This window comes from Convolutriloba macropyga, chromosome 4 (genome assembly GCF_964194025.1).
Source record: "Convolutriloba macropyga chromosome 4, txConMacr16.3, whole genome shotgun sequence".
NCBI lineage: Eukaryota > Metazoa > Xenacoelomorpha > Acoela > Convolutidae > Convolutriloba > Convolutriloba macropyga.
The window spans coordinates 33,379,802-33,401,716 of NC_134471.1; the positions used below are offsets into that span (position 1 = coordinate 33,379,802).

Here is a 21,915-nt window from a genome sequence, read left to right on the forward strand (position 1 = left end):
ACATCTACTGATCCATTTGCATACACTTGGGATGAACCCAATAAATATCTTTTCTCTACGATTTGCGCTTTCGACGCTCAAATGATTAAAGCTAATAACAAATACTATATAGTAAAGGATCCTAAAATTAGCTCAGCGCAGTCAGATTTTGTTTTACAAAGCTTTATGTTTCAAGTTTATAATAAACCACAGTTTTTTTGTAGTCATCCACGAATAGTATAACCTACGCCACAAGATTCTCTATATATTAGTCTTCGTAACGGTTTGGATATGAAAACTGGAGAACCCATTCACAAATATAAATCTGATACAGGTGCTATCAAGCTTAAAAATAAATATTTTTCCAGTGACAACAAAACAATTGATACCAAGCATTTTCAAATTTATGAAAATGTTGATTTCGAAGCCCATCTTGGCACAAAAATTGACTATTTGCACTTTTATAATCTTCGGTAACTTCAAACTTCTACTCTAGAGCTATTAATAAATGACTGTGAAATAGAATGCTCAACTTTTCTCAACACTTTAATGATTTCTCATGAAAATCCGGGTTTAGCTGGATATATCTTAACAAAAAACAGATCCATGTTTATTAAAACAAACGGCAATGTTATCTGGCTTTAAAATTGTACTGAATTTCATTCACCCTTACAAGTTCTTATTAAGTGCTGTAACCGAATACCAATTCACTATGAAGATGAAATGCATTTCGTTGATCCGATTTCTAGACAAACCTTCACTGAAGCCGAAGAACAATTGTGCTCTGATAAACATTCAAACTTAATTCATTTAGATGTTGATGATGATAATTCATGGATTGAACTAACCCCACAAATAACAAAAGTAAGAGGACCTGCAATCTTTAAACCACACATAGTCATTCAACAAATCGCCAAAATATTTACTGCAAGCATTCATGCATCTATCTACAAATATGAAAAAAAGATGGCTTCCTGGAATTCAATAGATTTCAACTCCAATATGAAAGGAAATCTCAAACATTTTACTAAGTCATTTTTTGCTAAAAGAGAATCATTTTCAAATATTTCAGGAACAAATTACTATAATTCTAGAACAATTAATCTAGATTCATTTATATTACTGGACTTCTTTAATAATCAATTTGTTGAAACCTTTGGTAAAATGCAATTTTTAATTGAGCAATGGGGAATATTCTTTGCCGCTTTGTTATTCATTAAGCTACTCATCGACATAGTCTTATGCAAAATTCGAGCAATGCAAATTAACAAAATTACAGACGCATCTATTTACTTTGGTAAAGCACTCTTTGCTGCTACATTTGATTTGATGTCAGTTCCAATTCTGACTTCTAGCTATCAAGCAACTAATTCAGAGTATAATAACACTGATGGAAATAGAAAACGGACGATGCAAGTTCCAAATCTTGAAAGTACAACTAGAGTTACCCAAAGCGCACATTATGATAATAAAAGAATGCGAAAATTAACCCATGAGAATAAAAGTGGTTATCCAAACCTAAATGATGAGAATAATAGAGACGACAACAAATACGATCACAACTTTCATACGTCTCCAGAATAGGATTAATTCCTCTATCCCTCTAATATCATCGAACTATATGACAATCATATAATGCAGACTGATTTCATTTTTACTACTGATTTACTTTGAAAGAGAATACAAAAAAAACAAGAAAAGAGAATACTTGCAAAATAACTTCAAAAAAATAGACTCTTAGAATAGAATAAGAGTAGAGAATGTTTGATATTTCAGGAACTTTCTTCAATCCCTAACGAATTGATACCAGTCTTTCAGAAAGAACCTTCAAGTGGTTGGCCCCATTACAGTACACAATCCACTTCTAAAACTCAATCTGGACTTGAATAATTTGACCAATAAGTACAACCCACAACTCACATTACCCCATCTTCAGTTTTCCTCTCAGCTAACAAGATTTCAGCAGTACAAACTCAAACAACTAGTGCAAATTCATCAACAACAGTTACATCATCTAAACGGAGAACTAAAGCCGCAGATACAATTGCAAAGAAACAATCACGTAAACAATTTATTAGAGAGACCTTCAACCCAGCGACATCGCTAGAAGTAAATATACCCCACAAACAGTACAGTACCCCACGACTTAGTAAACACTACAACTACCCAGTCATCACAACCAAACTTTCCTAATCTTCATCAGTACACAACTACCCCACTGCAAGACCGCCTACGAAAACAACATCAAGCTGAGATACAAGCTGAACCCCCAGGTTTCAGTGGACACCCGAACTACGATTCAAATTTAATCTACCAATTGCAACCCAACATCAACAGATTCAATCTCATTGGTTACTTGTCGCACAAGAAATCTTATCTACTAACTTTACAAGGGCAAACAATACCAGTCCCGTTTGAGAATATTACAGCAAATCTCACTCCTCAGCTTGACACCTTCACTTATCAGGTTCAACAGAACTTTCTGACAGAAAGGCAACGCTCTCAACAGCTCGATCAACGGATTACTGAGCTCCAACTGGAGGTCGCAAACCTGAAACATCAACTTCACATCCTTCGCTCATCACGTTGAGCACTCATGGAATGGAATAGATAAATTTGTGCTTGTTGATGTTCAGTACTTCCTTCCATTCTTCTTCTTCTTCTTTCTCTAGCGGTGAGAAAAACACATTTTCGTTTAACACATTCGTTATAACGCTTAATTATCAGAGTCAATTTGGTTAATTCTTCGGTCAAGCTCTTACTTGCAATTTACAGTGAACAATGAGTCGGTTCTCATGATCAAATTACTGATTTCGCTTCAATAAAGTTATTGTTTTATCCTCAACAATTTCCCCTGCTTATAACTTATAGTTAACACGAAGTTGTTCCATCAAATTCCATAATCTATTTAATGTCTTACAATCTTTCAGTAGACGTTATGTACTTCAAAAAATATTGTGATCTCGCTGAATTTATTCAATCGCAAGTTATTATAACTCCGAAAACACTCTTAGTTGAACATAAATTCTCTACCCCAGTGTCTGTTCTTTGGACATTTGAGTTACAAGAGATTATCTTATTTTTTTGCAAGATAACAATTCCAAGGAAATTGTAGTTTTTTTTCATCAAATTGCTGAGTACGATTTGTTCGAAATACTTAAACTTATTCATAAAGAAGAAACTCTTAACATCAATAATCTAAACTTTCGACCGCTCACCTAATTCAATTAATATTTTAGTTTTTCAACATTTTGGTGATGACCAAATTACGGATCTAAATGTTACAGCATTTCGTTAACAGACTTTATTGATCTCCATCCGCCATATATAGTTTTAGTACTGTTTCAATTTCTGCTACCAATTCCCTTCAAGGATAAATTTGTCTTCATTCTTCCCATTGTTATTGACACAAAAGTTGAAATGCTTCACTCTCCAAAATGAACACATACTTTGAATGAGGTGTTAATATCGAATGCTTTAGAGGTTATTGCCAACTTTCTGAAAATGTTGAATCTGCATGGATAAACCTCTCTAACGAGATTGTTTTTAACGATAATGTTTACAGAATCTCTAGTTTATAATACTCTGAACTCCAATGCAAACTATTTTAATCCTTGAAGACTCAGAACAGGAAGATATTGTTATTTATTTTGAATTAATGACAAAGAGCAAATTTCATCACTTCATGAAGCTAATTGAAAACGATCAAAAAAGTCTAAACATTAATTCTTTAAACTATAGCTATAAAGCTGACTTCAATTATTTGATTATTTAGCAGTACTCAAATAAAGATAAATTACGAAACCGAAATCTTTATTTGGGGAGTTTTTCAGCAACACTAACACTTATGGGGTTGTGCGCCTTCATTTTAAACTCCTTATTCACATACCTTGCTCGTCATTATAGATCATTAAACTGACCAGAATATTCTTCAACTATGTTATCTTATTACTCAACTTCAGATGTGTTAACAGCACAACTTTTATAAAAAAAACTACAAACGGTCTATTACACAGGCCACAAAAAAAATTGACACACTTTTTTGTACAGCCATGTATATCAGGACATCGTCAACCTATCTTCAAGAAAAAAACTCAGAAACAAGAAGCTACGATGAATTTTAGAACTCTAACCAAGGGATCAACCTCATAAACATTTAATGCTGATTAATTATAAAGTTAAGCTAAATAATTTATTCATATATGTAAAGTTTGATGTTTTGATTTAATACCTAAGGACCAAGATGGGATATACTGAAGTGTGCACCACTCAGTAACACTGTTTGATAATCTTAGTGCTATTTCGACAATTTACGTTATAGTGCGTGAAGCACAAACTTGAACTAGACAAAGTACATTTTAACGTGTGAACAAATTACTAAGTAATTTTGATAAACCACTATTTTAGGAACACTAACTCAAACTGAGAATGCCATGACATGATATTGTCATGCCACACCGAAAACACCAAGTTAACTTTGGTAACTCTGTCGACACTGTTATCTCTATCCAATTGGATACTAGAGAGCCCGGAGTCCACAAATATAAAAGGAGCTTGCACGCTCCACCACCAGCACAATTTGGTCCCTGATAAGTTCTGGTTTAAATCATACTCTCGTATTGCTCCCTTGCTTAAATCTCAAGCTTTCTTGAGATAGATTTTAACTCAGAATATTTTGTGACAAGTTCTTAACTAAGAACTCTCTAAGTCAGAAAATATTAACTTAACACAAATTTGAAAATCAGGTAAGTTCAGCTTAAATTCTCTTAGTTTGATCATAAAAATTTAAGTTTGATCATAAAAATTTGAAAAAATTCCGGGACAAGTTTAAAAAATGCACACTGGTCCGGTAGCAAAGACAGACTCTGAAAACAATTTCTTTACTGAAAATTTGTATATCTTTGGCATGACTTTTTTGCATGCCACTGTAAATTACAAAAATGTAAATTACGGGTATACCGAAATTTCTGTATCAGAGTCAAATGTTCGTGAATTCGGAAATGTAACAAAACCACGGTTTGAAATCCCCAGCGGCTTCTTCAAGTTTTCAAAATTCAGAGAATTGAATGCAAAAATTTTTTTTCATCAAAAGTAATCACTGTTTGCTTCTCTATTGTTTTAGTTTGAACGTATACGTACGTAACAACAATCAGAATTTGAGCCAGGCACTTCAGCAAATCCAAAATCAGCATCCGTTTGAATCAAAGTTTCTGTCCTCGACAATACACCAGCAACAAGTTCTTCATTTTACCGTTATTTGGATGACTGTCGATCATGTATTGCGCTTTTTTTCTTGCTCGATTATAAAAAAAAATTGAATCATATTGCTCGATAAAAAAACTTGAGCCTTCTAGAATTTAAACATAATTCACTAACAGGCTTAATTGGTATCAAATTTGACAATTACCATAAACTTGTAGCGATGCCAAGTCATAAAATATCCAGCAGCATTTTTTGGTAAAATTTGAAATCATCACCTGTTCAGATCACTTGAAAATGGTCCACTCTCATCCATCATATTCAAAATTGAAATTTCACTGTTTTCCACTTGATCACCAAAATCCAATTTTGCAGCCACTGCTCTGTGTGGAGCACCATCCATGCTTTTGCTATTCATCGAAGCAGATTTCAAGTTCTCAATTGAAGTTTCAAATTTATCCACTGAAAATTGATCTTGTTTTGTTTCCGACTCCGTTTTATCAAGTATAGATTTAGGTTTCTTTACAAAAGTGCTAGATGAGCCACAGCTTGCACCATTTTTTCCTTCATTGTCGGGTATGTGGGGAATTGTAAAATTGCTGCTGTCGTTATTGTTGTTATTGCTGCTGCCGTTGTTGGTTTCGTCTTTCACAGAACGATCGCTTGTTTTTCTGTTGAAAGTTGTTGGTGGTTTTAGCATGCTCTTTTTCTTCACATATGTCCCGGTCGGGAAATTTTCGCCTTCTTGGACCTTTTCGACCCCTTTCTCCTGTTCGCTCTGCTTAATATTTCGATCGTTTTCAGATTTATTTACAGCAATTTCAGAATCTGTTAAATCTGGTTCAATTGTTGATACCGGAATTTCTTTATCAGCGTCGAATGTCCGGGAATTACTGTGATCAGCTTTTTGTGCGTCCAAATTTTCAAGTCGCATGCTATTACTGGCTCGTCTTGGCTTTGTTATTGTTCCAAATCCATTATTAATATCCCTATTATTATTACCAATTTGTTGTTTATTTTTCGATGATTCAGGGGTCTTTAACAAGTTGTGCTCCAATTGCTTTTCCGCTTCACAGCTCTTGTGTTTAACTTCAAATTCAACGTCATTCTCCTGTTCTTTTTCAGCCAAGAACTCATCAAATGTTTTTATTGGTTTAGATTTTGAGCCAGAATCGAGATTGGCTTTGAGTATCTCTAATTGGTCTTCCAATAAAGCGCTGTTTTCATCATTCAAGCAATCGCGTTCAACATCTTCGAACAGCTTCAAACTTCCCGTTTTTCGTTTCATTTCATCATTGCCTCCTTGTAACATTTTTGAAGGCAAATTGTTACCGGGTAAATCGGGGTCATCAAAATCATCGTTGTTGAAATCTTCATTAAAAACATCCTCGATAAGGTCACCTTGATCCTTGTTCTGACCTGTCGAGCCAACAAGTATTTTCTGTTCGTTCTTAGACGATCTTTCAATAAATTCCGATTGATTTTTTGTAAGATTAGCCAGTGAAAAATTTTCGTTGAAAGCTTCTTTTTCGGTGTCCCAAATTTCCGAACTATGTGCTTTTTTGGTTTTTGGCGTTAGTGAAGCGTAATTTGCCCCCATTTCTGAAATTTCTCTGGAAGGAAATTCAGGAATTTTTCCAGAGTCGTCTTCTGGATTATTTGGGGGCTGGGGTGATGAAAGTACCAATGAATTACCCGCTTGGTCGCAATACCTCATATCCATCAATTCCTCCCGCCTTCCCTTTTCGCGTGGTGTATTCGGGCTAAAACATCCGATGCCACTTTGGGGTGTTGATAATTGTATCTCGGGGTTGGGATTTGCAACGTCGCACGGGGTTCTGTCAGCTAACGTGTTCAAAATGTAGATGCCATCCGTTGAGGAGCAAGGGGAAAACAGAGATGGAACTCGGCTACCCCGGCTCGAGATGGAGTCTTTCAAACTTGAGTATCCCAGTTCTACAGGCCAGTGATCTTTAGAATCGTAATGGGCACTTCGTTTTGTACTTTTCCTCTCTACAGAAGCAGTTCCTTGGTTATCTAAGAAGTACTCGATCAACTCCGGGTCGTTTTTAACTGATAATTGGGTGCTCACATTTCCTTCTGGGCCACGTTTATCATGATAAGCCTTTTTTGGATTTTCCTTGTCTGATTGATTTTCAATTGTGACGTCATGAACGTCATCGGTAGAAAATTCTAGAAGGTTTATGGAAACTTCTGGATCTACTTGATCATTTTGGCCACCGTCTCCCATCAAATCTGGCGTATTTTCAGCTTCATCTTCAGGCTCTGGTTTGTCTTCAGTTGATTCCGCTTCATCGCTTTTATCTGCATGTTGTTGTTGTTCATGGTGGCCGTAGCCTCCGCTGTTCTGTGAGGAGTAAAGACCAAAAATTGGCATCCAGCTAACTTCGCCGTCGTCATAGCCACCACCGAACAGTGAAAAATTATTTCCACCTCCTCCGCCAAACAGGTTCTATTCAGAAGGATCTGTTTCTTTTTTGTTTGGGGGGAGATTTGCTTTCGAATTTTTTTTTAGAAAAATTAAAACACATTTGCAAAACTATTGTAAATCTATCTAAAAAAAGTGGCAATGTACAGAAAAATCTCTCTGAATAGCCGTATTCCGAGTTTTAAAATTTGTACCGCCCGGAGAATGGAGATTTATCTGTTAAAACTGAGATGAGTTAGGCTAGTTTCATCTTCTTTAAATGAAACCAATTTTTTAAGTAAACAGCTTTTGATAGCTTATGAGTAATGACGCGTCCAATGTCCGAAAAAGGCAAATTTCAATCACTTTTGTGTTTTGTTCAAACGATTGACAAGACTTGGTCTAAATTTTCAAGTTTCATGTACCAGTTCAACTATTGATTTTCGTTACGCAAAGCGTGGAAATAAGTTACTTATACCTGATGAAAACGTTTACAATTTGCAACTAGAATTAATGAATCTGTTAGGGGGTCTATTCAGGTGCAACTACTGTGAAAATGGACCAGTACTGGATTCGAACCAGCATCTCTCACTTGCAAGCCTAGTCTGCTACCCAATTACACCAACTGGTCTTAAGCTCTCGAACTTGGGCGTCTCTTATAACCCATTCTCACGTTCTTTCTTGTTCCTCAAGGCTTCATTTCTCCAGCCAAGTATACGTTGAACAAGTAGAGCTTCTTGTCAAGCTGTGTCAAGCTTATCTTATGCACAATTTACATCAGGTTGTTCTCTCTCAAACTTCTAACACTCCCCCTTAAATTGCGCATCCTCTCTTTCACAGTTTCTAACTATCTTGTCTCTCTTTTGCGGTTAAGCTCAGAGACTAGGGTCTGGGCCAATAACCTGTTAGGGGGTCTATTCAGGTGCAACTACTGTGAAAATGGACCAGTACTGGATTCGAACCAGCATCTCTTACTTGCAAGCCTAGTGTGCTACCCAATTACACCAACTGGTCTTAAGCTCTCGAACTTGGGCATCTCTTATAACCCGTTCTTACGTTCTTTCTTGTTCCTCAAGGCTTCATTTCTCTAGCCAAGTATACGTTGAACAAGTAGAGCTTCTTGTCAAGCTATGTCAAGCTTATCTTATGCACAATTTACATCAGGTTGTTCTCTCTCAACCTTCTAACAGAATACCACTTAAACTTAACCTAATTCCACCATTTTGAGCATTTATTTAACCGAAAATTTAAGTGCCTGGAATTTATTAGTAATTATTTGAGAATAAATTTAAAGACCTATGTGTTCTTGTGAACAGCGCTATGGCTAATAGCAAAATTGCTTACTGTCTTCTCGAGTCATCATTAGTATCGATAGGGGCATTTCTGAAATGAATCAATAAAAAGGCAATTCTTTCATATCGGTAATTATATACTGTAACTGTGGGAAAGGGTGCCGCGTAAATGAGTTAAGTATATTATTGAAATTATGACTTATGTCGTGAAAATTTGCTACAAAATTTTGTCCCATGTCTTGACGCCACTTTCAGCTAGCCCATGAAACACGCATCGTGAAAAGTGTGTACACATATGTCCAATTTTGAAGCAAGTTAGAAATAAATTTGCTTGGTGTGACTAACCACACACGCTTACAACTCGATTGTTAAAACATGGGGCCGTGAAAATACGTGACCAAATGAATTATATAAACTCGAGTTTTTGGACATTGGCCACGCAATCTATGCTGGTTGGATTTAGTCATCAATTTTTCTGCTTAGATTATTTTCTGTTTGCGGAGTATAGAATTGCTTTGCAAGTCGTTCTTCACGGCACCACAAAAAACTGATGTAAAACCATACGGTGTAATTCCATAATACCGGTAGAATTGCAAACGTGCAAAAATCTTGCAAGATTTTGAATTCACCGGTTCACTTGGAAATTTTTAGGTTGCACAAACTCTTGAAATTTTCAAAAATGTCTTTCTAATTACGAAGAAAACATACAGCATCCTTCCAAATGAACTCAAAATCTTGCAAGACTCTTTCAAGTTTGGAATTATTGAATAACTGGTGAATGACATCAATGGTGCGATTTTTTTTTGCCGTTTTTGGAGCTTTTACTTACCTAATAACTAAACCTTTTAGATGTTCTTCCCATGCCTCAAAAACAAGGAACAGATCCCCACGTTTTGAGAATGGTCTCCAAAATTACCAGAACTGCTTCCATCGTAATCTACTTTGAGCAAATCGAAACTGTGCTGCCGATTTTGAAACGAAGAGCCAAAAGTAGATGATGATGTCTGGTCATTCAAACTTCTATTCCGGTGAAAAGAGGCCCCACCTCTCCCCTCTTCGTGGTGTTTCCGAACGGAAGTTAGCGGAGGTGGAGGGAAATCTGGGAAAGGTTCATCATCTTCAGGGCTGAGGTCAATCAAATCCTCCAAGCTTGGGTTGTATAGGTTTGGTTGCGCGCTTGCGGGTGCTAAAATGACAAAGTTGAAATAAAACTCCTTTTTAAAAATTCAGCAAAAGCATTCTGTCGTACAGTTCATTTTGATTTTTTAAAATCAAAGCTCCTTTTCTTACACTACTTTGGCCAGTTGTTTTGTTTTTCTGGAAAATGTTTACTAACCAAAAACCACCAACTTTCTGGAGCCATGTTCGGACATCGCTTAGACCTTTGAGCAAATCTCCGGGCCAAAAAAATATCGCCTAACTGATCGGTCTGGCGGTGTTATTTAGACCGCCGTAAAACATTACCAATAAAGGATAGTTGCCTCTTCATTAATTGCGGATTAACACACCAAATTGCAGGTTATTACCTTCCCATGAAATATGCGTCAAATTGTTCTTCACGGATATTTTTTAACTCGAATCATCGCCGTTAATGCAGAAAATCCGTTATTCAAGCAATTTGTTTGATTTCCTGATATCATAAAAAAAGACAGTTTTTTAAGGATAATTAAGCAACCACATTTGTGACGCTCATTAGACTTAAAGTAAAAAACTAGGCTTAATTTTCCTCCAACATATCATACCGAAATTTCTTGGCATTGGTGCAAGCTCATATTTGAATATAGGTTTTTCTGGTCATCATTCTAAGATTTTGTAGTGAAACAAAATTTGAAAATCGGATTCAAACATTACGTTCCAGTGATGACCTTCGAATTAATATTTTTGTCCAAGTATTAGGCTAAAAGAAGCAGTCTTGAAGGGATGGATTAGTAGTACTATTGTGTACTATTTTTACTATAAAAATGCAATGATATATCTAGGACTTCAACCCTGATGGTCGAAATCTCAATGTAAAAAACTTTACATTTTTCCTCGAAATATTGGACGGGTTTAACAATAGGAGTACTTGGACATTTTTAATCAGTTATCGCTACACAAGACCAATTGTATAACTATCCCGGGAAATAAATTGCTAGCACAGGTGAATGATACAAAAATCAAGAACAGTAGCGGTACTCTGCTTTGGGATTAGACGTTTTTATGCTATAAGAACATTGGTGAGAAAAAAGTGGCCGAAAAGCTAATTCTACACAGAGGTGTATGTTATGCAGCTGTTGTATGATCTTCTTCAAACATTAGAACACCGCCTATGTTACCGAGTAAATTGAATTGAATAAATTATATCACTAGATAGAGAATTTTTGTGCGTATTATATCAAAACTTTCGCTTAGATTTTCCGTTCTAAATTCAACATACGTATTATTTCTGAGAAATACAAAGGCCGATTTCCCACTGAGAATAACTTCCAAAATGGCTCAAAACCAATCGCTTAGCCTAACAAATTCGGCATTTTGAACAGATTAGTTTAAATCGGTGACCTAGACTAAGACCTGCTAAAAAAGATCAAGCTAGATTTGCCTCCAAGTAAACGATGCTTTTTTGCCTTTGAACGTTGCATTAATACGTGGTTGAATACAGTTATTTGTGGTTTGCTTAGAATTGAAAAAGTTACGAAAGACTGCATTTTGTCAGCTTTATGTTGGCGCCGCGACCCTTATTCCTTTAGAGCCTGATTGTTGGGATAGAGTGGTAAACTTATCCTAAAATAGATGCATGTGAAGGAACGTGAAATGTGCATCATTCGTGTGAATCAATTCTGAAGAATTGCTAAAGAGCAAAGGTTTATTTTGATTTACAAGCTCAGGTTTATCTTGTTTATTTGTTTACGAAGTAGACCTTGTAGTAAACAATATCGTAACTTACATATTATCGATTTATGATCGATACAAGTTTATAATCAAAGAACATTACTTTTTACCATAAAGTAAAGTATATATTTATCTCAAAATAACGGAAAGTATATTTATATCAAATTGACGCGAAAACACTAAGCAAGGAGTGAAAAGTGAAAGCTTCTGACGAAATTTTTCTTATCAATTAGATATAATCTACTTTTCCCAGCCTAGTGAAATCATCCTTGTCTGTGGGAGTGTGTGTATGCGCATACCTGTGTGTTAAGGTGTGGGAATAAAGATAGATTACGTGTGATAGTTCACCCTAGTAACCATGCTACCTCTCGCCCTTTCTCCATTTCTAACCCATTAAGTGCCCCAGATTGACAAACTACACCAGTTCAATTTCTGCTCACGTTTGGACTGAAAGGGAAGGCATTGTACCCGTCTGTATTGAATGCAGTTTGCCCGCTACCCTCTCCCTTCGAAGTAGACAACAACCCTCTATTGTAGACTACCCGACGAGCCAACAGCCTTGGAAACCCGAAACGAAATGAATCTGATGTCACAGAGAAACAGCAAACGAGATGACTGAACAAGAGATCCTACGACACGCAGTTGAAAAAAAAACTGTAAGACAAAACCTTTTGAAATCCTTTGCTTGCAGTAAATTAATATAACAGAAACCGGCAAATCTAACTAAACCCCCCTTATATTTTTGGTTTCATTTCCTATAACCTGATTTTTTTGAATAACTGTCACCGATAACCCACCTCATACACTTTTTCAATTGAAAAAACATCGAAATTGAAAAATTTTGGTCAAAATTTGGGAATTGACCATATAAGGCTAAATACTAGTAATTTGAGCGGGTAAAGTCTTATTCGAAAAAAAATCACTGGAAGCAAGAAAAAAGTTTGAAAAAATTGACCAGATTTGAAAAAATTGAGAAAAAATGTATCTGATCATTCTAGCATACTTATATAGTAGTTAGATAGATTAACACGTTGTAAAAACAAGTTTGGTCAAGTTTTTCAAACTTCACAAAAAAAGAAGATCAGGTAACTGATTTTGTTTCCTGATTTTTCGAATAAACGCTTATTCTTGGAAAGCCGTGAAAATTGCGCATTAAAAATCAAGTTTCGGAGTTTGAGCAAAGCTCACATCAGTTATGTGGTAAAAACACTATATGGTTTTTATATTAGCTGCAAGTTCACTGCATCAGGCCATAAAAACTTTGCCTCAAGCGTTACAAAACCATTATAAAAAAGGAATTTACGCATTACCGGGTCTGAGTTTTAATCCTAACGCTTTGAAAGTCCGAAAAACCGCGTAATTTCAATTAAGTCACTTCTTCCGTGATAAAAAGAGGCTCGTTATTTGGCATGATGTGGTGAACAATTCATTGTCCCGTCATCGCGGTAACAACAATAAGCATTTAACACCTTCGCAGCTTATATTGAAGTGCTTGAAAAGTATCAGGAGCGCATAGAAGCTATAGTGTATTGCCCCAGAGAGGGAACTCCTGATATTTATAATCAGCTCAAGCGTAGTACTTTAGTTACCATCCATTTAGTGAAAGACATTGTGTCTAGACGTAAACAGAAAGATCCTAGTTTACTAAAAGAGTACAGAGCATTACACCAAAGGCCTGCGCTTGAGCTGAAAACACTCACTATAGTCTTAGCTCGTAAGAACAACCTCCGGTCCTTGATAGCACGCTCCCGTCCGAAGAAACTTTCAAAGCGCCGTCGTAAAACGCTTCGCACCCATCATGCGTTCGAGGAGGCGGAACTCACACAAGCCTTTGATAACATGAATGTCACTTAGTCTTGCGCTGTTGTGGGAGTCTACCCGCTGACTGGCGGTGTGACTTAGTTAACTCACGAGTTACGGGTTAGTTTGTGGTTGGTTCTCTCCGATAGCGCTTTACTAAACGTTTCGCTCTCCCCATTCTTCGAGTTTTTCACTACCATCCGTTTTCCGCAGGTTATCTGGTTTCATTTTCCGCTTCCGTCCTTTTGTTTCCTTGTCACTTTGTTTTCTTCTATCCCCCGTTTATCTGTTGTATGATGTAGTATGTTGAGTTTCTGCTGTAGTAAAATTTCTCTGCTAGTATGTTGGTTTGTTGTGTAGTCTCATTCCTTGCTAGGGTGTGACTTAAGTTCATTCTGGAGTTACGGCTGGTTTGTTTCGTGACTTTCACCACACTGGTTTGCTAGCAATTTGTTGTAGCTTTATTAATTTTTGTAGTATGCACTTCTGTTGTCTGTGTAGGGTGGTTTGCTAGGGTGTGACTTAAATTTGTTCTGGAGTTACGGCTAGTAAAGTTCCTGACCTTTTCGAATTATGGTTATACTACACTGTTGCCGTAAATTATTTCATGTTTGATGTTTTGATGCCGTTGATAAAGCCCCCATAATGTTTTGTGCTAGTTTACCTGGCAGTAGCTCCTCTCCTTCTTTCTAGGGTGTGACTTAAGTTTATTCTGGAGTTACGGCTAGCTTGTTTGGTTGAGTTTGTTGCTGTGGTCTGTTAGCATCGATCTTCCCGCCTCCTCGCTTGTGGTTTCCGCCCCGCCCGTGCCAGTTTTCCCGTTTCGTCGCGCGCCATCCGCCCGACGTTTCCGCCCCCGCCCGTGCCAGTTTTCCCGTTTCGTCGCGCGCCATCCGTCCGACGTTTCCGCCCCTTCCGTGCCGTTTTCCCGTTTCGTCGCACGCCATCCGTTTGACGTTTCCGCCCCGCCCGTGCCATTTTCCCGCTTCGTCGCGCGCTTTTCGCCTGACGCTCCCGTTTGTCCGTCCGGTTTCCCGTTGCGTCGTGCGTTACTCGTTCGGCGTCTCTTCCCGTCTGTCCCGTCTCCCATTCTGCCCCTTTTCGCGCTTCCTGCGCACCGTTCTTTCTTTCTTTCGCCGGGTACTATTGTACTCGACGAACATCTTTGCTCTTTGGTGGTTTGCTAACCAAACCGTCACACTAGGGTTCGGTATAACCCCTTTGTGTTGTGCTGTTGCATGTGTGTGTACTTTATATTAGTACCAAATTAAACTTGTGGTTCCTGTTTTTCTTAAGATCATGACAACTTTGCAGGACAAATTCAACAAACTTTATAGTGCGAGGGCAAAATTAGAGGCTGAACTTAACAACATCTATGGTGAAATTAACAAAGCTGTGGATAAGCAAGATAGGAAAGTTAAGATCGAACGTCTGCTTGTGAAGTGCAAAGACGCTTTTATTAGAGTAGTTGATAAAAATGAAGAGCTCTTTGATCTGGCACAAAAGACTGAAAATCCAGATGCTGCCTGTAAGAACCTTGAAAAATGGTTAGAGACTGTAACAAAGAAAACTGATGAGTTCATTGCTGCTGCTCGAGGGTATATCAATTCGGTCCATGACAAAGAGACAGCAGAGCAGTATACCTCTCACCATTCAAAATCAAGTTCACATATGACTTCCTCAAAAAGATCAAGTCAGCGTCAACAAGACTTAGAACTATCAAAACTCAAAAGGGAGGAACTTGAGAAACAACATGAAGCAAAGCTTCGCATTGCTAGACAGCGTCTCGAAATTGAAAAACAAACGAAATTGCGGGAATTGGAAATTGAGCAGCTTGAGGAGGATCATCGCAAGGAAGTAGCTGCTGCAGCACTTGAGGAAATTGAGTTGATGACATAATCATCAGCAGACGGGTCTTGTACAGGCAAAATGAGTGGGCTCTTTACGGAGAGAAGTTCAGTCAAGAGCAAGAAACTTGTTCAAGATTGGACTAATTCGTCACCGGCCGGGAACATTGCAGATGTTGCAAACGAACCGAGTTTGCACTTTTCTGGTTCCATCGCCCAATCCAACCATGCAATTGTCCAACGACCTTCTTCAGCTCAACTTCCAAACTCACACTTCAATCTCAATACACATAGTCAAGTTGAGGTCAACATCAACCTCCCTGTCCAAGAACCAAATAGTAGAACCAATGTAACCAATGATGCACATGTTGCAAACAACATCATGCAAGAGCAGCAACAGCCTCAATATACGCCTCCATCACCAATAAACTTTGGTATGCCAACTCAACTAAACGCCCCAAACACAGCCCGACAACTGTCTCAAGCAACAATGCACTTCGATGGTTTGCAGTTAGATCATCAATTCCCTCGCAGATCGAGAATGCCTGGACAGTTGAATTTAGTCAGCCCTCCGCATTCACCACCTTTTAATACAATCGTTAATGCTCCTCTAGCACCAAATCCGCCACAAGCACACATAAATGTACCAGCCCCACCATTCCCCGTTCTAAACCTCGCACCACCGCATTTCCCGTTAATCCCACCAGCATTCCGCTTTCCTCCTTCGCCGCCACAAGCACTACCACTACAAGCCACTAACCCCGTGGCGAATAATGTCAATCTGTTACCCCATTCTCCGCCTGCACCATTCGTTTCCTCCGCAAACGTTTTTGTACCTCAATTAATTCATCCACCACCCCCACAAAAGAGCTTTCAGCCCCAAAGTTTTGTCCCTATAACCCACGCACCTCCTGCTCCTCCAGATCCAAATGTCTGGCATTTTCCAGCAGCAGTCCCATCTAATGCAGTACCACTTGTACGAACATCCGCAAACTTATACACCGTACAACCGGCCCCGTCAATCAACCCTCATATATCTACATCGCACCGCTCCTCTCATGTACAAGCAGCAGCAGGCGCTCAAAATTACGTAACATCAGACTTCATGCAAGCGAATCCATTTAGTTCTTCCACAGGTACCGCCCCCACCTTTGTCACTCCGATCATTCCACCAACGTATGGAGCTACCGTTCCGAACCCGTTGTGTTGGGGTGGCCCGCCGCATCCCACACCTTCGGCTCCTTCTTTGGACTCTGCGGATTTGATAAAGCAGTTGGCGGAGGCAATTACTTGTAAGAAGAACAATCCACTGTCCGAGTGGAAGTTGTCACAGCACAATGGTGATCCACTACAGTGGCACGAATGGTTAGGACAATTTAAAAGTGCCATAGACGCACAGTCCTTGACTGATGATGTCAAGTTAACATACTTAAAAACTCTTGTAACTGGAAAAGCTAAAACCGCCATCGCTGAAATCGCATACTGTGGTGTAATGTATAAGGACGCACTTAAGACACTCGAACGTAAATTTGGCCAACCACAGGCAGTAGTCAGTGCACACTTAGACAAACTCAGCTCTTTTCCTCCACTTAAGATGCACAATATTGATAACATCATAAACTATTCTGCAACAATTTCAAGTCTTGTAGGGGTCTTTAAATCACTCTCATACAACTCAGACCTTAAGAGCGCCTCACTTCTTAACACGGCTGTGCAAAAATTGCCGCCCAATCTGAAAGAGTATTGGTCACTCTTCACAGTGAAGAAACATTGGGTAAAACCAACACTCCTTGACTTCAACGATTGGTTGAAGGAGAAGGCCGAGGCACACGATTTAATGATCCAAACTTCATCGAAGGCAAGAACTGAGGATAACACCAACTCAGTAGTAAAGACCAAAGTTGCCTCAAGAACTTTTGCTGCTAATACACAAAATAAGGGCACTCAGAGACCAGCCTCAACATCGGCAATGCCTGCAACCCCTCGCTGCATCGTGTGTAAAGGCAATCATCGCATCTGGGAGTGTAGGGTATTTAAAGAAAAGTCTCCCACTCAGCGAGCAAAGGTAGTGGTGGAAGCAAAACTGTGTTTCTCATGTTTGAGAGAAAAGCATATGTTTAGGCAATGCCCAGATCCCATGAAATGCAGGAAAGACGGATGTAACAGCTCCCATAATACACTTCTCCATGGAGCTGAGAGGGTTTATCCATCAAAATCCCCTTCAAACAATATCAATAGTAATTCTAACGCCGGCGCAAATCAAAGTAATTTTTCTAGTGTCCAATCATCGAGTAAGACCACTACTTTGTCATCTGTGAGTAATGTGAAAGGCCTCCTTCAGGTGACTGAATTACAGTTGAAGAGCTCCTCCGGTAAAGATACCACGGCTTTAGTTTTGTGTGATACCACTTGCAGTAACTCTTGGGTGTCCAATGATCTTGCAAATAGACTTGGTTTGCACGGTACAGCATTGAAATTAACAGTCAAGGGTATAAATACCGAGGAGGTTGTAGACACTAACCATTTCAAGTCAGCCCTTACGTAAAGGAAAATTTTAATGTAGGCGCCGATGTCATTAACATTAAAGCACTTCAGGAAACATACCCGCACCTAGCAGTTCTAGACCCAGTTACATATTGCTATGGAAACATCGAGATGATACTTGGACAGGATGTGTATCATGCCATCCGCCCGTTAGAGTACTTCGCTGCTGACGAGAAGTCCTCGCCCTTCGCTGTTCGCTTGCCCATAGGTTGGGTTCTAAGCGGCCCTCTACCGTCGTCTTCAGGTTTAGTCTCGACTTGTTTCAAAGCTAATATGGAGCAGGATTTTGAACTCGCTAGTCAGGTAAAATCTTGGTACGACATGGAGTCGTACGGCGCACTTAAGCAAGTAGACCCACGATCCGCCTCGGATGCAGGTGCGCTTGAAATTCTTGAAAACACCACCGTGCATAATGGAAAAAGGTACGATGTAGGAATGCTATGGGCTGAAGATAACATCGAACTGCCGAACAAATATTTCTCAGCGCTTGTTCAATTAAAGTCTTTGGAAAAGCGGCTCACGAAAGATCAGACATTTAGGGAAAAGTACTCGAATACATCAAAGAGGACTTAGACAAAGGCTACGTAGTAAGGGTCAAAGATGCTCATAAGGTGGAAAGCCGCTCGGAACGAGAGTGGTACCTACCACACCATCCGGTTGTTAACCCGAACAAGCGGGGCAAGATTCGTAGGGTACTAAACGGAGCAGCAAAATTCCATGGCGCATCTCTTAATAAGTCATTACTCACCGGACCTGACCTACTGCAAAACTTAATCTATGTACTCCTACGGTTCAGACAACATCCATTTGCCATATCCGCCGACCTCGAGGGAATGTTCCTCCAAGTTGGAGTGTTGCCATGTGATCAACCATCATTGCGCTTTTTGTGGCGGGAGGACCCCACATCAAACGTTGTGGTACACCAGTATACGCGCCACATCTTTGGGGCAAAAGATTTGCCCACCTGCGCCAACTACGCACTTCAGCGCACGGCACGCGATAATGCTAAGGAGTACCCAGAAGCTGCGAAAGTCGTCCTTGAGAACTTCTACATGGACGATTACTTGGACTCAGTGGAATCCCCCGAGAGGGCCCTCATTAGGTCGAAGGAATTGGTACATCTTCTCCATCTAGGTGGGTTCAAGTTTACTAAGTTTGTAAGCAATGTACCAGATCTGGCTGACCGAATTGATGGGTCTGCTCAATCCACTGAACCGAAGGTCATCGTTTCATCAAAGGAGGAATCAATGCACGTGCTTGGGCTTAAGTGGGATCACAACAACGATACTCTGGTTGTGAGTAGGGGCACTAACAGCACCATCACGAAAAGTTTAACACAGCGCTTGGTCTTAAGTCTTGTGTCAAAGGTCTACGACCCAATTGGTCTTGTCGCACCTTTCACTGTTGGTGCTCGGTTAATCTTGAAAGACATTTGGCGTGTCAATGGACAAAGTTGGGATGACGAGTTACCTAAGGACACAGTTGACAGATTCCTTGCCTGGTGTATTGAACTGCAGCGGTTAGCTGAGATCACTATACCGAGAAGTTACTTTTCAGGACCATTCCAACATCTTGAACTCCACATGTTTGGTGATAGCTCGCAAGACGTATTCAGTGCAGTAGGTTTTCTTAGGGCTCAAGTAACTTGCCCCTCCGGGGAGATTATAACAGAGCTGGCGTTTGTCTTGGGCAAGGCCCGTGTTGCACCTATGAAGGTAATGACAGTTCCTAAGTTGGAATTACAAGCCGCTCTGCTCGCTGCCCGTTTAAAAAGGGAAATCTGTCGAGCATTAACGGTTACTGTCGACAAAGTCTTTATGTGGACAGATAGTACAACCGTCTTGCAGTGGATAAACTCAACAAACAAACACCCCATCTTCATTGCAAATCGGGTTAGTGAAATCCTGGAGAACACCAGCGTTGACCAATGGAACCACGTCGCCACTTGTGATAATCCGGCAGATGCTGGCACGCGTGGTATGTCCGCTGAAGTTTTGCAATCAAGTAGCTGGGTGAGGGGTCCTGTCTTCTTGAGAACTAAGCAATTCCCTTTTGTACCAATCCTCCCAACATTTTCTTCCGGGCCGGAGGATGTTACCGAGTAAATTGAATTGAATAAATTATATCACCAGATAGAGAATTTTTGTGCGTATTATATCAAAACTTTCGCTTAGATTTTCCGTTCTAAATGCAACATACGTATTATTTCTGAGAAATACAAAGGCCGATTTCCCACTAAGAATAACTTCCAAAATGGCTCAAAACCAATCGCTTAGCCTAACAAATTCGGCTTTTTGAACAGATTAGTTTAAATCGGTGACCTAGACTAAGACCTGCTAAAAAAGATCAAGCTAGATTTGCCTCCAAGTAAACGATGCTTTTTTGCCTTTGAACGTTGCATTAATACGTGGTTGAATACAGTTATTCGTGGTTTGCTTAGAATTGAAAAAGTTACGAAAGACTGCATTTTGTCAGCTTTAGCCTACAAAGCCTTAATTTCCATTATTCCACAACTGGGCTTCGCATAAGAGTGTAACAACTTCCTGAAGGCAATAACAATTGACATTACGTATTTTCTTTTATTTTTTGCATCCTCACCATTTGGATTTGGTGGCAGCTGGTCCCAGAGAGTACTGGGTCTCTCGATTCCTCCAGATGACGTCATCAGATGATCCTGTCCCTCCTGTAACGGCTGTGAGTCATCAATGTATATCTCCCTGTGAAACATTTGCAACTGATGAGAAATGTCCTCTGTAGAGTGGTATATTGACTCCACTGACTTCTGCTTCTGGGCTGCATCGTTCCTTGTGGACCACGCTTGATATTCGCTGTCGACTCTGAAAGAAACATGTCATAATTTGTTGAATGCAATGATGAAAATAACCGTAAATTGAATGCAATGATGAAAATAGTATGAAATTAACTAAGTTCATAGTAAAATACAGACTGACCACTGCCATGGATCAGCTGAAAGTTACTAGGTTACTCTGATCCGAAATTAAGAATTAATTGCGATATAGGCGCTGCAATGGTTGAATTATATCGATTGGGAAGGGGGCCTACTGTTAAGTGGGGACTCCAATCACAATAATCCTATGAAATTTCAAAAGAGATTTCAAACTCCAAAGACTGGTGCTTACAAAAACGTTGATTTTTTTAGCCATTTGTTACTTTCTAGATGTTTTCGCTTTTTTTGTAAAAAAAATCTCTTTAGAGTTAACGGAAGGAAAACAATCTGGGCAATATGTAATTAAATGGGCCTACTTGTATTGTGTTTGCGTATTTTGGTTGGCATCCTCGATGGCAGATCTAAGGGTGACTTCTGGAGGCAAGCTAGAACTGGTCCTGGTTGGCACTTTAGGGGGACCAGAGGTCACCGAATTTGACCTTGAATACCTTGGTCCTCCTCCTGCCCCTTCCTCTCGAGCAATGTCAATAGATGGGGATGATTTCAGAGGATCAGTTGGGTCTGGTGGCTTTTGTTGGGTGGGTGAAGAGGCAAGATTAAAAGATGAGTTGGAACTAAGACGCTTGCTCAACTGAAATTTATAAACCTTTTAGCATTATTTCGAAGCACTTTCCCAGCCGATCTGATGGATCTATGCAAACTCTATATGATTCAATCAGGTGTCATTAAGTTATACAAATGTCCCGCCCCCGTTGAGACCAGGAGGTTGCCATGTAAGATTCTTGTAATATAATTTTATTTTATCTTGTAAGATCTTGCAAGACAAAAGAAGAATACAAGAATATTCAACCTAGAAAGCTATCTCGCAAGATTCCGGTCTAGCACTTCTCATATTATTTACTGTAAAAAGCAAACTGTAAAAGTTTAGAAATTTAGTTAGGCAGTTTCTCCAATATAAATTATCAAAAAAATGAACTCAACAATCTTATGAAATTCGGTTAAAATGGTAGATCCAATTTTGCACTTTTATGTGTATTTTCAGGTTTCAAC

General features: G+C 39.2%; 1 protein-coding gene across 1 annotated transcript in view; it reads right to left on the reverse strand.

The window, feature by feature from the left end:
• The window catches only part of LOC142337627 (uncharacterized), a 42,536-nt gene that overhangs the window by 18,436 nt on the left and 2,185 nt on the right, over positions 1-21,915 (reverse strand). The window contains exons 2-5 of the mRNA XM_075386994.1: positions 21,222-21,496; positions 20,556-20,794; positions 9,789-10,084; positions 5,457-7,651 (exon numbers count right to left, since the gene is read on the reverse strand). Coding sequence (XP_075243109.1) covers positions 5,457-7,651; positions 9,789-10,084; positions 20,556-20,794; positions 21,222-21,496 — 3,005 coding nt within the window. The remainder of the gene's footprint in view (positions 1-5,456; positions 7,652-9,788; positions 10,085-20,555; positions 20,795-21,221; positions 21,497-21,915) is intronic.